The following is a 13,985-nucleotide window of genomic DNA, read 5'->3' as shown; positions in this document are numbered from 1 at the left end:
TGCTTTTCAGTTATCAAATGTCCTTTGTTCTTTTATTAGGAAAAGTAGATAGATCTACCTTCTCTATACTATTCATGATTTTTTGTACTGTTCCACTCTTATTCTCTCCTATCTAAACTACACAGTCCCAATCTTTTTAATCTTTCCTTCAAAGAAAAATTGCTATAGGCTCCTAATCTTTTTTGTCATCCATCTCTAAATCCCTTGTATTTCTGTTATAACTTTTATCATACAGGTGAACAGAATAAATTACAATGTTCCAGGTGAGGGCAATTAGAATGGCATTACAATATTTTTAGTATTATTTTCTATCCCATCTTTATATATCCTAAGAGTTTGTTTGTGTTTTTGGCTGTCAGTGCACAACAAAAAGGTTTTCCTTGAACTATCCGTAGTGATCCCCAGATCTTTTCCCTGAGTGGCAACAGTAATTGTCTGGGTATACCATAAGAAGGACAGGAGACTTGTTATGAGCTTTAATCAGGCCGCAACTTTATTATATAGATGTCTGCGACTACCCGGCAGATAAAGTGTACAGTGCAGGCAAATCCATGCTTATTTAAATTAATTCTCTGGGGCTTTCACCAGCCCCCCTTTGTTTAATCCATGATTATGGAACTCAGTTTTCCAGGGCTTTCACGAGCCCCGCTTTGTTTCCATCCAGGTCCCCCAGCCAACCCATGGATTAGACCTTACCATCCACCAGCCTTGTGAGAAGGTTTAGGAGGGCTATGAGAATGGAGGGGGTTGGCTCCCTGCCGTGCCAGTCACAGGAGTCCCCAGAACCCCCGTGCTGTTCCTTTATCCAGGACCTCATTTTAAGTCCTTTACCAGGCCATTTATCTGGTCACTGGCTGCCCCTCCCTTTGGAGTACCTGCCACTGAACATCTGCCACAAGGAGCATCAGCCATTTGCTTGGCTTCCTCCCCTCCCCCAACCCTGCCGGGTTCCCAGACATCTGTAAATGCCTCTTGGCTAGCAGCCCTACTGGAGAGAAAGAACCCACTGTCCGATGTGTGATCGTCAAGGGGCACCAGCAGCTACATTATTCTTGACCTGAACAGCCGCCCTTAACGGAGGGCCGCATAAGTGACCCATTTTTTGGATCCTTGAATTGACAGGACTCCTTAAAACAAAACAAAATAATAAATTTTGTAAGCTGAGCCAATAATGTGCATTCTGCCAACACAGGACATTCCGAAGTTCCACAGAGCCCGCAGGCTTACATAATTTGGCAAACTGGAAATGGACAGGGCATCTGCTATGCCATTATCCATGCCTGGCATGTGCTTGGAAGAAAAAACAGATGTTGAAGGCTAAGCATTGGAGAACAAATGTCCTTGCCACTTTCCAATCCTGTGCGATTTGGAGTTTGGTGGATTGATAACCTGTACCTCTGCCATGTTATTGCACCAGACGCACACCCTTACATTAGCCCAAATTAATAACCATTTGTTCCCGCACAATGATACCCAACTAAATTGAGTTAGAAAACTTTTCCACACCCACAAGTCTTAATACATCTGTGTAGTGACTCGTACGTAATTGTGTGGTCTGGCAATGCCAGGTATAGCTGCTGCCAGCTGGGCCAAAAACGCCCACCCCAGGACAACAACTCTGCAAGCAAAGTTCAGCTCAAAGCCCAGGTAGGTTAATGTAGTGGAAGGGTTTTTGTTGTTTAACCCAACTATTTAGCCAGGCCCTGAAATGTGCCCAACAGGTGAAACAGTCATTTCACCCAGCTTGCCCTGCGAACAAAATTATGCAAATAATGCACTATTGGTTTAGTTTCAGTGACCGCATCCACTGCCCAGTGCAACATTGTACTGAAAATTTCTTAAAGACTTCACAGGATACTGAAGAGCCCATAGCATAGCCTTGTGGAAATGAAATTGCTGGTGGTAGCGTCTTGCAAACATGTATTTACAGGGGTTGCAGAAATGACCACAATAATTAAATGCCCAGCAAATACTATTACTGGCCCAGGGCCCCTTTCGAGCTTGTTGCGGTATGAACAAACCCCTGCCGACCTTGGTGTTATTGCCCTTGAACCACAGTGTGTGATATTACCTTATTCAGTTTGTGTTGCTGCCCTTAATGAAAACTGTTTATGACATGCCCCAAACATATTGGGTTGCCCACCTACTTATAGTCGTATAATTAACAAAAGCCAGGCTGCTGTCTGGGTAGGCCTGTACCATAACACCCGCCTAGATGACGGAGGGCAGCTCCCCAATTTTTCATGTTCTAGACCCTGTTGGCCTCTTGGCCAGTTGGCTGTTTTGCTTGCTTTGTCCAAGTTTACTGTCTGTGAACACCTTCCTGTGCCATAGGAATATTACATGCACATATTTGCCTGTGAGTGAATTATATTTAGTTGCACTGAGTAGGTGAACTCCCTTCAGGTAAGCTACCCCGGCATAACTGTACTGAGGACTGCATGTAGGGAGTTCTGCAGAGCCCTGCTCCCCCAGAGGCCCCCCCGCAAGTCTACTCTGTCCCCTGCGGTTATATGCCCTGATGGCCGATGATGTTGCCATGTGCCCTTCCTGTCCTGTTGCTGAACTTGAGCCCATGCTGGGCCTACCCTGTCACCCTGTGCAGACCCCTCACATCTAGCTGCCTGAAGCTGCTGTTGTAAATGCAAATTAGCTTGCAGCAGCTGTGTAATATCGTCATTGCCCCCCCACTGAAGGTGCCACCCCTAGGTGGATCTGCCCAGGCTTCTCAACCTTCCACTTCTGGGCTCAGAGTATTTAATACCCCAAGTGGCTGACTCCTGTTCCCCTTAGGTGAACTCGCTGAGTGACTGGTTGAGCACGGTCCCTGCACCTAGCGTGGCCCTGCAACTGCCACCCTTTCCAGGCTGGAAGGCTGCATACCATCTATGCCACCCATTTCCCCAACCTCTTGTGTGGTTTAGATTACACTCACCTTGGGATCAGCATTACCGCCTCCCTTGTGTTAGGTGGAGAAAACATCTGTTTTAGGTGACTTTGTGCCCTTTGAAGCATTGTAATGCCTTCTCCGTGTCTCTGGAATCATGCTATTTCCAATACTGTTTGCTGCTTTTGTGGAGCCATGCTGTCTTGGGGCCATGCTACTTCCACGTGGTCTTGCAGCAAGCCTTAGAGCCTTAGCCTGTTCCTGTTCTGCCCAGCCTGTTGTTGGCTTCCTCGCTGCTTGGACATAGAGACTTGCCCCACCCAGGTTTCGTACCTTTATGCACATTCCTGGGGGAAAGCGGGCGGGGAGGGGGGGGGAGAGTCATCGCTGCAAAGCATCTTTTGCAGCAGTTTCTGATCTTCCTTCCTCTCCCCCCTTCACAACCAACTACAAAGCAGAGCTGCCTTCTTTGGTAAGCCCAGACAATTTTTTCCCCACCTTTAGTTGTGGTGCAGTCATTTTTAGAACCCAGCATGTGGATGATAATGCAAATTGGTCCCTCCAATGTGCATTATATTACATTTGACAACAGTGGATTTCATCTGTCATCATGTAACAATTTACCTAGCTTTGTTACGTCTCTCTGAAGTTACTGTACTCTCCACTCTTAACTAACTTAAATGGTTTTGTTTCATCTGAAAATTTTCCCACTTTACTGTTTGCATCTTTTCCAGATGATTAATAAATAAGTAAATAACATCAAACATAACACAGAGTCTGAAGGCACTGTTCTTGTTAACTTTTTTGTCATGTTGAAAAACTGACCATTCCCTCCAGATTCTTCGTATTCTGTTTCTTAGGCAGTTTTTTGTAAGTTTTTTTTCAAAAAACAGAAGACAACGTTTTTAGGGGGTTTTAAATCTTGGATACATTTTAAAGATTCTGCACAGCTCATTGCAGGATGTGGAAGTCTCACAGTAGATATAACTCAGCCAAATTATTTAGTTGACTTTCCTACTGAAATGGTATTGGGTTATATAATGTAAACGTTACTTAGGGTGAGGACTGTTAGAACACTTTCTAATAAATGTGTTCCAATGCTATATTTTCACGGTTACCCTGATATCATCAAAACCCTTTAACGTGTATAGAGCCTGACATTTCAGAGTCACCTATGAAGTAGATTCTCTTCATATGCCATATATAGAAATCCACTTTTACATACAATTTTTAAAATAACTTATTAAAATAATAGTCTGAAAATGCTCAAGCTGTTAATTTAACTTGATGACTCAATTGGGGGTTTTGATGGTGGAAAAATAAATACCCATAATTCTTTTGTGAGAAATTTTAGGCTGTTTCTTCAGATAAACTTATATACATTTAGTACCAGGAAATTTTTACAGAAGTTCCTTTGTTGTTAGGTAACAGGCTATCCCAAAAGGTAACCCTACATGTGACCTCGGAAAGTTATATTAAAATCTAGTAATACAATACTCTTGAACTATTTTACATAGTAAGAATTTTTTTCAATTCCCAGATGTTGCTAAAAAGAGGGGGTGGGGATGGGGGGGGAGAAAGACCTGTAAAATTCTACATCATGAATCTTTTTTTCTGCAAATCCTTTTTTCCCCTTTTCAAAGCAATTCTGAATAGAGGTAAAGAAGACAAAACTTGACCTTTTGTGATCCCAGCATTAATAGGTCTGTTCATAATTCAATCTGTGTGTGTGTGGAAGCATCCATGTGGAAACATGCAGGCCTGAGAGACATAAAGCCTTTTCCTTTAAACATTATCTGACCCTATGAGTCCTCTTCACAAAAGAAGGCTTACGTACGCATAAGTTGAAAAAAATGCACACTCTCATTGTGCTGCAGAAAGCCTACACATTTTACTCCTCATTCTCCAGGAAAACTCAACAAGGAAGTGACACTAGTACAGGATTTGGGTGGGTTTATGGTAAGTGAGCAGATTGCTTCAAGAAAAAGAGTATGGAAATAGAGAAAACCAACTATTTCTTCTATGAAAAATATAGGGTCAGGTCCTCAGTTGATGTAAATCAGTGTAGCTGCACTGACTTCAGTGGAGCTGTGCTGATTACACCAGTTGATGATTTGATCCACTATGTACTGTAGCCTTGCAAATTCAACTCAGTGAAGAAAAATAATCTTTTTTGGTGCAATAATCAAGATATTTCCACCCCTCCTGTTAACTGAATCATCATGATGAAGGGTGCATGTGTAGGTTGTTGAGCCTGGGTTTGTAAATGTTCATGATACTTTGCAAAGCTCCTATATTGGATATATTTATACAGAATATGCAGGTTTTATTCATACCTCTAAATCATATACTTTATACCTTTAACATTTAAAGTCAGAATAAAAAACTGTAAGCTTTATTTTTATTATAAATGCATATAAAATACTCTTATTATTCATACCGCCTTCCTGTTTCTCCTGTTCTCCTTAATACTAATGTCAGGTGAAATGCTATACGACTCACAGTCCACACGTTATCAGGGAATGCTCTGAGCTACTTTGCATTGAACCTGTCAATGAAATCCCCACAAAGGGTAGAAGACACACAAAAAATAGCAATATGAGCTTAGATTTAACAGACCAAGTCTTCAGCTGATGTACATAAGCCAAGCTCTGACGACTTCAGTGGATCTATACTATCTAAGGGTCTGGGTCCAGCATCCTTAATGTGTTTCTAAACTAGGTCTGAAAAGTGCCCTTAAGTATTATAAAGGAATTGTTATTTTTTAAAAACTAAGGATCCAATTCTGCAAAGTACCAAGCACCTTGAAGTTCTCAGCACCTCAGCTCCCACTAAAATTCGTTGGAGATAAGGCCAGATTTTAAAGGTATTTAGGCACCGAACGATAAAGATAGGAGTCAAGTAAGCTATCACTTATGAAAGGTGCCTATCTGCATCATCAGGCACATAAATACCTTTCATAATCTAACCCTAGATAATCAGCCCCTTTCAGAATCACGCCCCACAAGAGATGTGTTAGAAAAAAAGGATGTTGGGAAGCAACAATAGTAAGGAAAGAGATGGAAGATTTATAGTATTGAAAATATTTTTGTTTCAAAATAAGAATGGTGAATTAAACTGGGTGGTAGGAAAAGAGAAATTCTGAGGATAAATCTGTGATGGTGCACCATAGTTATGTTATCTAGTGATGTTATCATAGACTGATAGGGCCCAATTCTGCAAATCTTAATCACACAAATAATACCATTGACTTCAGTGGCACTACTCATGTAAATAAAAATTACTTGTGTATGAGAGTCAGGATCAGGCCACTATTTAACACAACAGTCCAATTCAACTGTAAATGAATAATAAGAAAATAGCTCTGTTTTTTGACTGGCTGAGCACATCTACTTTTTACATAATATGACTGATAAGAATTAATGTTTGCTAATGTGATACAATGTTTTAAATTATGTTTAAACTTGGCTGAAACCTTTATTGGTGAAATACAATAATTTATAGAATACAGATACAATTTAAAATAAATATGTATCAATTAATATGGAATTATAATTAAGTCCCTAAGGAATATATGGTATTCAAATGAGTATCAAATAACTTTAAAGCTACTCTATTATGATCTTATGTAATATTGATAATTCCATCAGTCTAGGACTGCTTCTTATTGACCGGATTATCTAAATTCCAAGTTTCCATTAACAGCTGCCTTAGACAAATCCTCAGTATCAGATTGTCAGAAAAACAAACAAACCACAAATGAAGAACTCTGAAGGAGGACGAAACAGAAACTGATAGGACAGGAAATTACAGAACCAAAATGGAGAAGGCTAGCATGTACATGGAAGAAAGACCAGAATAACATAACGAGACAGCCATTGGACTGTAACCCACCAAGCAAAGATAATATGGATGCACACAACAGAAGCAGAATGGAAAGTTATCAAAATGATATGGGAAGTAGCTAAGGACTGCAGGAGGCAACCAGCAGAGATGGAATGTAGTGGTGAATACCCTGTGTTCTGCATGGAATAGAGAGGCATAAGACAGGGAATCTAGGACTGATTTGCTTAAAAAAAACCCAAAAGACAAAACACATTGACCTAGATTCTCTGGTTTGGGGAAGCTGTGCTTGTTGCAGGTCTGCCAGGGAGAGCAGGAGAAAAGACACCTTTAAGCCACTTCTGATTGTGTACAGAAGACTGTTCCAGAACTCAAAATACAGCTGAAGCAGATGGGGTACACTGGACTCACCCCCTTCCTACACCAGGAGCTAAGGAAAAGGGCAGAATAGAGCCTCTTTAGTGGCCTATATCACTAGGTACTTTTCATGTGGGGAGATTATTGTTTTGTCTCCCTACATGGCAAAGATTTGTAAACTTGTTAATAGAAATCTGATCAATTGTTTCACATTATTTTCCATCCTTAAATAACATCTAACTGATTTTCACATGTGTAGTTTGAATGTAAATTTTTAGTGTCTGGAAATGAACTCTGTAACATATACCTATACTCTATACTCCTATAATTAAAAAGTATGTGTGATTTAAACAAATATCTATATCAGCTTTGTGTTTCCTTTTATTGTCATGTGCTTTCAACATATCAAAGAAACCATAGGCTTGTAAGAGAAACTTCTAGGTAGCATTTTGTGAAGGAGCAGTAAATTCTGTTTGTCTTAGGTGATTAGAATTAAGAAATTGGTTGGTTCCTCAGGATCATTTCTAATAAGGGATGAAGCTATAAATATTTTGTCATTCAGTGCATGCCTTTCAGCAGGCAGAGATAGAATTACTATGTCCACAGAAATTTATTTAACTCCAGAGGAAGCTACTGGTTCAATCTCCAGAGATAGTCCTAGGACTTTTGCTTAAGTAAGGAATTTAGGATTGGGGCCAATACACACAGTATATTAATTGGTTGGTTATAGATTTAAAAAAAAGCAAATAGTACAAATGGTGAGGAATCAAAAATGAGCAGGCAAGAAGAGAATAACCACATCGTGTATAGATTACTGAAAAGAAAATAACATCGGTTATACAATATTAAATAACTTTTTAACTTCTACAATACCTTAAACTTTAAGATGATTATATGTTCTTTTACTGATGCTCTTACAAAATGCATAGATTCATAATCTTCTATCTGAAAGCATAACGGGTTTTTTTGCAATCCAAGAATCTACATGGAAATCGTGTTCCACTATTGCCTAACACCAATTTTATATTATTATTTCATTTATAGATTATGCTGTCAATTTCACAGCATGAATCTTTGTGAGAAAAGGCTAGATTTATTAGTTCTTCATTACAATATTTCCTGCAGTATCTTATGATTAGCTCACTATGTCTTGACATTGTAAACTACAGTTTTTCCCTGGAAACAAAGAATTTTATTAACGTTTTCTTTAGAGTAGCAACATAATTCAAATAAATACAAAAAGAGGTAGCTGAACTCTATGGTGGATGATAAAATATTCAGCTACAGTGAAAAGACTCATTTAAATGTTGACTTGAATGGTAAAAGGAATTCTGTATTATAAAATGTATTGAGAAAAGTTTTAAGAAAATTTATCACAGAATATGGCTGCACTGTAATCATGGGGTGAGACTGAAGCTTGAGTAGACACTCCCAAGCTAAAGCTGCAGCAGCACATGCTTTGGCATGTCTAGTCACCCGAGAAATTACCCAGGGTTCTGAGAGGGCTTGTATAACCTTTGCTGAAACCTGTATGTCATGACCTCACTGCTCCAGTACCTGAGCTAGCTAGATTAAAGCTAGCTCAGATATGTCTACTTGACCTGCAATCATATTCCATGTTTGCAGTGTAGACATATTCCAAGACTGCTGGAAAATTTCAGAACTTGGTACACACAATGAGGTATTAAACCTATCATTTAAATCAGCTTCTGTACCAAATGACTGGAGGATAGCTAATGTGATGCCAGTTTTTAAAAAGGGCTCCAGAGGTGACCCTGGCAACTAGAGGCCAGTAAGCCTCACTTCAGTACCGGGCAAATTGGTTGAAACTATCATAAAGAACAAAATTGTCAGACACATACATGAACATAATTTATTGGGAAATAGTCAACATGGTTTTTGTTAAGGGAAATCATGCCTCACCAATCTACTAGAATTCTTTGAGGGGGTCAACAAGCATGTAGACAAAGGAGATCCAGTGGATACAGTGTATTTAGTTTTTCAGAAAGCCTCTCCCATGGTCCCTCACCAAAGGCAAAATAAGCAGTCCCGGGATAAAAGGGAAGATTCTCTCATGGATTGGTAACTGGTTAAAAGATAGGGAACAGGAATAAGGTGGGATAGGGTAGGAATAAGTGGTAAGTTTTCAGACTGGAGAGAGGGAAATAGTGGTGTCCCCCAGGTATCTATACTGGGCTAAGTCCTATTTAACTTATTCGTAAACAATCTGGAAAAAGGGATAAACAGTGAGGTGGCAAAATTTGCAGATGATACAAAACTGCTCAAGATAGTTAAGTCCCAGGCAGACTGCGAAGAACTACAAAAGGATCTCACAAAACTGGGTGACTGGGCAACAAAATGGCAGATAAAATTTGATGTTGATAAATGCAAAGTAATGCACATTGGGAAACATAATCCTAAACTATACATATACAATGATGGGGTCTAAATTAGCTGTTACCACTCACGAAAGAGATCTTGGAGTCATTGTGGATAGTTCTCTGAAAACATCCACTCAATGTGCAGCAGCAGTCAAAAAAGCAAACAGAATGTTGGGAATCAAGAAAGGGACAGATAATTAGACAGAAAATATCATATTGCCTCTATATAAATCCATGGTATGCCCACACCTTGAATACTGTGTGCAGATGTGGTCGCCCCAACTCAAAAAAGATATATTGGAATTGGAAAAGGTTCAGAAAAGGGCAACAAAAATGATTAGGGGTATAGAACAGCTTCCGTATGAGGAGAGATTAATAAAACTGGGACTTTTCAGCTTGGAAAAGAGGTGACTAAAGGGGGATATGATAGAGATCTATAAAATCATGAGTGGTATAGAGAAAATAAATAAGGAAGTGTTATTTACTCCTTCTCATAATACAAGACCAAGGGGCCACCAAATGAAATTAATAGGTAGCAGGTTTAAAACAAACACAAGAAAGTATTTTTTCACGCAACGCACTGTCAACCTCTGGAACTCCTTGCCAGAGGGTGTTGTGAAGGCCAGTACTAGAATGGGGTTCAAAAAGGAGCTAGATAGATTCATGGAAGATAGGTCCACCAATGGCTATTAGTCAGGATGGGCAGGAATGGTGTCCCTAGCCTCTGTTTGCCAGAAGCTGGGATTAGGTGACAGGGCATGGATCACTTGATGATAACCTGTCTGTTCATTCCCTTTGGGGCACCTTCCATTGGCCACTGTCAGAGGACAGGATACTGGGTTTGATCAACCTTTGGTCTGACCCAGTATGGCCTTTCTTATGTTCTTATGTAAATTTATAATTGAATATATGAGGCTTGCCTTTTCTGCTTGGGTACGATTGCAATGAGGTCGAGGGGCATTTATGTATGTACAAGGGTCTGCCCTCATGCTTCCAATTACAGGATCAGGGCCAAATATGACTTATAGAGATATACAAGGCAATTGTAAGACTGCATACAGTGAATTTTCAGCAGTCTGTCTAGTCACTTCCTGAGTCTGCGAGGAGTGGAGGAGAGCAGACACCACTGGACTGTTACTTCTCCCATGCAGGTGGGCACAGAATGGCTGGCAGAGCCTTGGCTATAGCTTTCAATATACTGGCATGTGCACAGGAGCTGACACAGAAGGAGAAGTAGACTGTGCTAGAAAAGGGGCTGATGCAGAATATTTCTACCCTAGAGCAAGGAGGAAGCAGAAACCAGATTGTGGCTTCCCAAATCCTGTCCTGCTCCTGGGGCACAATAGCTATGTGCTACTTACTCATTTCGGACTGCAGGATTATAAACTTTAGGATGTTTTAGTGTGTGAAAACATGGGAAGGAAATACAAACAAATCAGAGAAACTTTAATTAGCATTTTCAAATAATAATCTGGGGGTGAAATCCTGGCCCCACTGAAGCTAATGGGTGTTTTACTATTGACTTCCTTGGTGCCAGGATTTCATTCTTGATGTGAAGAGAAAGGTCTAGAAGAGAAGATGACATTAAAAGGGAGAGGAAAAGGATCCATTATGGACACTTCGCCACAGAAGAAGGATGATTAGAGGAAAAAAGAACACATGACAGATGTGTGGAAAATGTAATGACCTGCTAAGAGTACTACTTATCAGCCATGCATATTTGTAAACTACACATTTTCAATGCTGAATAAAGAAAAGTAATGATTAGTCAAAATGATTAGACAAAAATGCTCCTATGTCTTGAAGTTTTGTGTGTACCTGCCATCATATGTGCACGAGTCTTTCAAGGGCTACCATTTTAAATAAGTTGTTACATGAGTCTTCCATCTTTGGAGATGGACAAGGTTTCCACTTTTCCAAAATAAACTATTTGAATACAGAAAAAGTCCAAGGGAACCAGGATTTTGAAAGATTTCTATGGTCTAATTGTAGCTATGTAAGTCGTAGTACTGTATGAAAGTTTCAGATGTTAAAGGAACATCCCAATTTAAAATATGTTCTGTCACACACATCTCTCCAACTGCATGTAACTTTAAGGCAGACCCAGACCATATGAATCAATGAACCAGGGGCTTTGCAACATTTCCTATATTTATCATCCTCTTTTGTGCCAACCTTAAATGCTCATGAGGTGGTTCACTGAATCGTAAGGAGTATTTTTGGTTGAATCAATCAGCTGAGGATTGTTCAATATTATACAGTGTGACAAAGCTCTGTCCTTGCCTCTGTGGGTCCCACGTTTCCTGGCAGATTTTGCTAGCCTCAGAGGCTCACTGTGACAAAGGTGGGGGCAAAGGTGCAGGGGGGAGCCCGGGCCCTCTACTCCAGGCTTCAGCCCAGAGACCCTAATAGTATCAGCTATGGTATCTGACCTTTTAGAAACATGACATGTACAATTCCCTGGGCTACTTCCCCCACAGCAGCCCTCAGTTCCTCAAGCTCCACTTCACCTTTACCTCAGGGCCTCCTTCCTTGTACCTGATATGGTGTGTACTACTCAGCCTCTCCAACAGCACAACTTCTTCCCACAGCTCCTGACATGCACACCCACCTGACTAACTGGGAGGCTTTTAACTAGTTTCAGCCAGCCCCTGATTGGCTTCACGTGTCCCAATCAACCTAGCCTTCTCCCTGCCTTCTGGAAAGTTCTTAATTGGCCCCAGGTGTCTTAATGGACCTGGAGCAGCTGCCAGTTCACTTATCCTGGTACCAGGGATTTGTTTAGCCTGGAGCGAATCTCTCTCTCTCTCCCCCACTCCTCTTCCATACCCTTCTAGCGTGGAGGGAGGTAGGAAACTGCTACTGCTAGGCCCTAAACTCTCCCTGCTGCTCCAGCTGCTAGCCTGGCTGGGCCAGACAACCCCCATTCTCTGCTACCTGGTTGCTGGACCCCCCACTCTCGGGTGCTGCTATTGCTTCAACTGCAGCCCCTGGGGGGGGGGCTGCTAGCCCACTCCCCAGAGAGGAGGAGTGAGGGACCCCAGCCACTGCTGTTTTTGGTTGCACTTCTCCCCTCACCTTCTTATTTATGCACTCCCTATCCGTGGCCCCACAAAGTCATGGGATCTCCTGGTCAACCTTCTCCTGGCCCTAGCTAAAATGGCCATCTACAAAACTAGAGTGAGGAGGTTGGCCGATGGAGTCTCCTGTGACTGTGGGGTCTATTTCCGATCCTCGGTCTGTTCACGCATCCGGGCAGAGTTCCTCTGGGTGGCATCCTCTGACTCCCTTGACGCCTTTGAGGAGCCACTGGGCGCTGTCCGGGGTTCTCTGCTTGGTGTCCCCGTCCAGTTCCCTTCCTTTGATCCTTTGACCACACTCCTGTCCCTGTTATTTCATTAGTTGTCCCCTGGAATTTTTTGGGTATCTAGGTCCTGTGAATCCCCCTTTTAGGCTGGGGGGGATCCTTTAATGGTGGACGGGCTTTGCCCACCTACTTCCCGGATCCCAATAAGACTACTCTTCCATAGCCATCTGCCCTTGCCCCTTCACAACAGCTAAATTCCTTTGGTTTATAGTTAAAATGAGTCCCAACTCAGCTCCCATGAGGAATTCAATTTATATAGCTAACTGCTGTTGCTTTATAAGGAAAGAAGTCACAGACATAGGCCTAACGTATTTATCAATACCCAGCTGTTTTACCCAATATGGTGATTACAGAGTTGCAAAAGGATTAGGCCAGAATAGGTGTTCCTGTACATGCATTAATATGAGATACTACCAAGAACATGACTTCTGGAGACTGTGTGTAATTTAGAGCCTCATTTGGTTTTAATATATCTTCTAGCTTTACCTCAGCTAATTTAAGAACTCCTTGTCCTGTCCAGTTACCACATTATCAATTTATTTCTGATAAGAGAGCTTGAGTTAACCTAAAAGAACTAAGTCTTTGTACAGTGGGAGGTGACATTTAAAACAGGATCATATTCATGTTGCCATCATTGGGGATTTTGTCTTAGAAACTTGCAGAACGGTAGAGCTCAGCCCACAGAAAAGAGACTAAGACATTAATTCTTATTCAATATGTAGTCAAGCAGGAGTATTCCATCTGTGTCTTGATATCATAAAACTGCTTGCTTTAACAGGAAAACGCAGTAGTACATTTTGAGATTAGGAAATCTGAACTCACCAGGTGTATATGGGTAATCAGTATTATAAATGCCTTCTACTAAATCAATAAGTAGCAGATTATTTTTAAAAACCCTCCTCTTTTAGTTATATGTAAGGATTAAAATAAGTTTTATATTCAAATATAAATAATAGCTCTCACTGTCTTTGAAATGATTTTCCAGGTTTATCAAAATATTTAACTGATATTATTCACTTACTTTTTCTTGCTCTAAATATAATTCCTCTGTTGTCATTGAGAGAATGCCTTTTTCTGTGATTTCCCCTCTCTGACCATCAATGGCAAAATCCATCTGAAAAATGTAAAATCATTTCTTGAAATGTGCATA

The 13,985-nt window shown here is 40.8% G+C and overlaps 1 protein-coding gene across 1 annotated transcript in view; it reads right to left on the bottom strand.

Moving 5' to 3' along the window:
• The window catches only part of DCDC1 (doublecortin domain containing 1), a 421,814-nt gene that overhangs the window by 231,135 nt on the left and 176,694 nt on the right, over positions 1-13,985 (bottom strand). The window contains 1 exon segment of the mRNA XM_043516908.1: positions 13,840-13,949. Within this exon segment, the coding sequence (XP_043372843.1) occupies positions 13,840-13,949 (110 nt within the window).

The sequence above is a fragment of the Dermochelys coriacea genome, chromosome 6, assembly GCF_009764565.3.
Source record: "Dermochelys coriacea isolate rDerCor1 chromosome 6, rDerCor1.pri.v4, whole genome shotgun sequence".
NCBI lineage: Eukaryota > Metazoa > Chordata > Testudines > Dermochelyidae > Dermochelys > Dermochelys coriacea.
The sequence above is the reverse complement of the archived record's forward strand: the minus strand, read 5'-3'. Positions and strand labels throughout refer to the sequence as shown.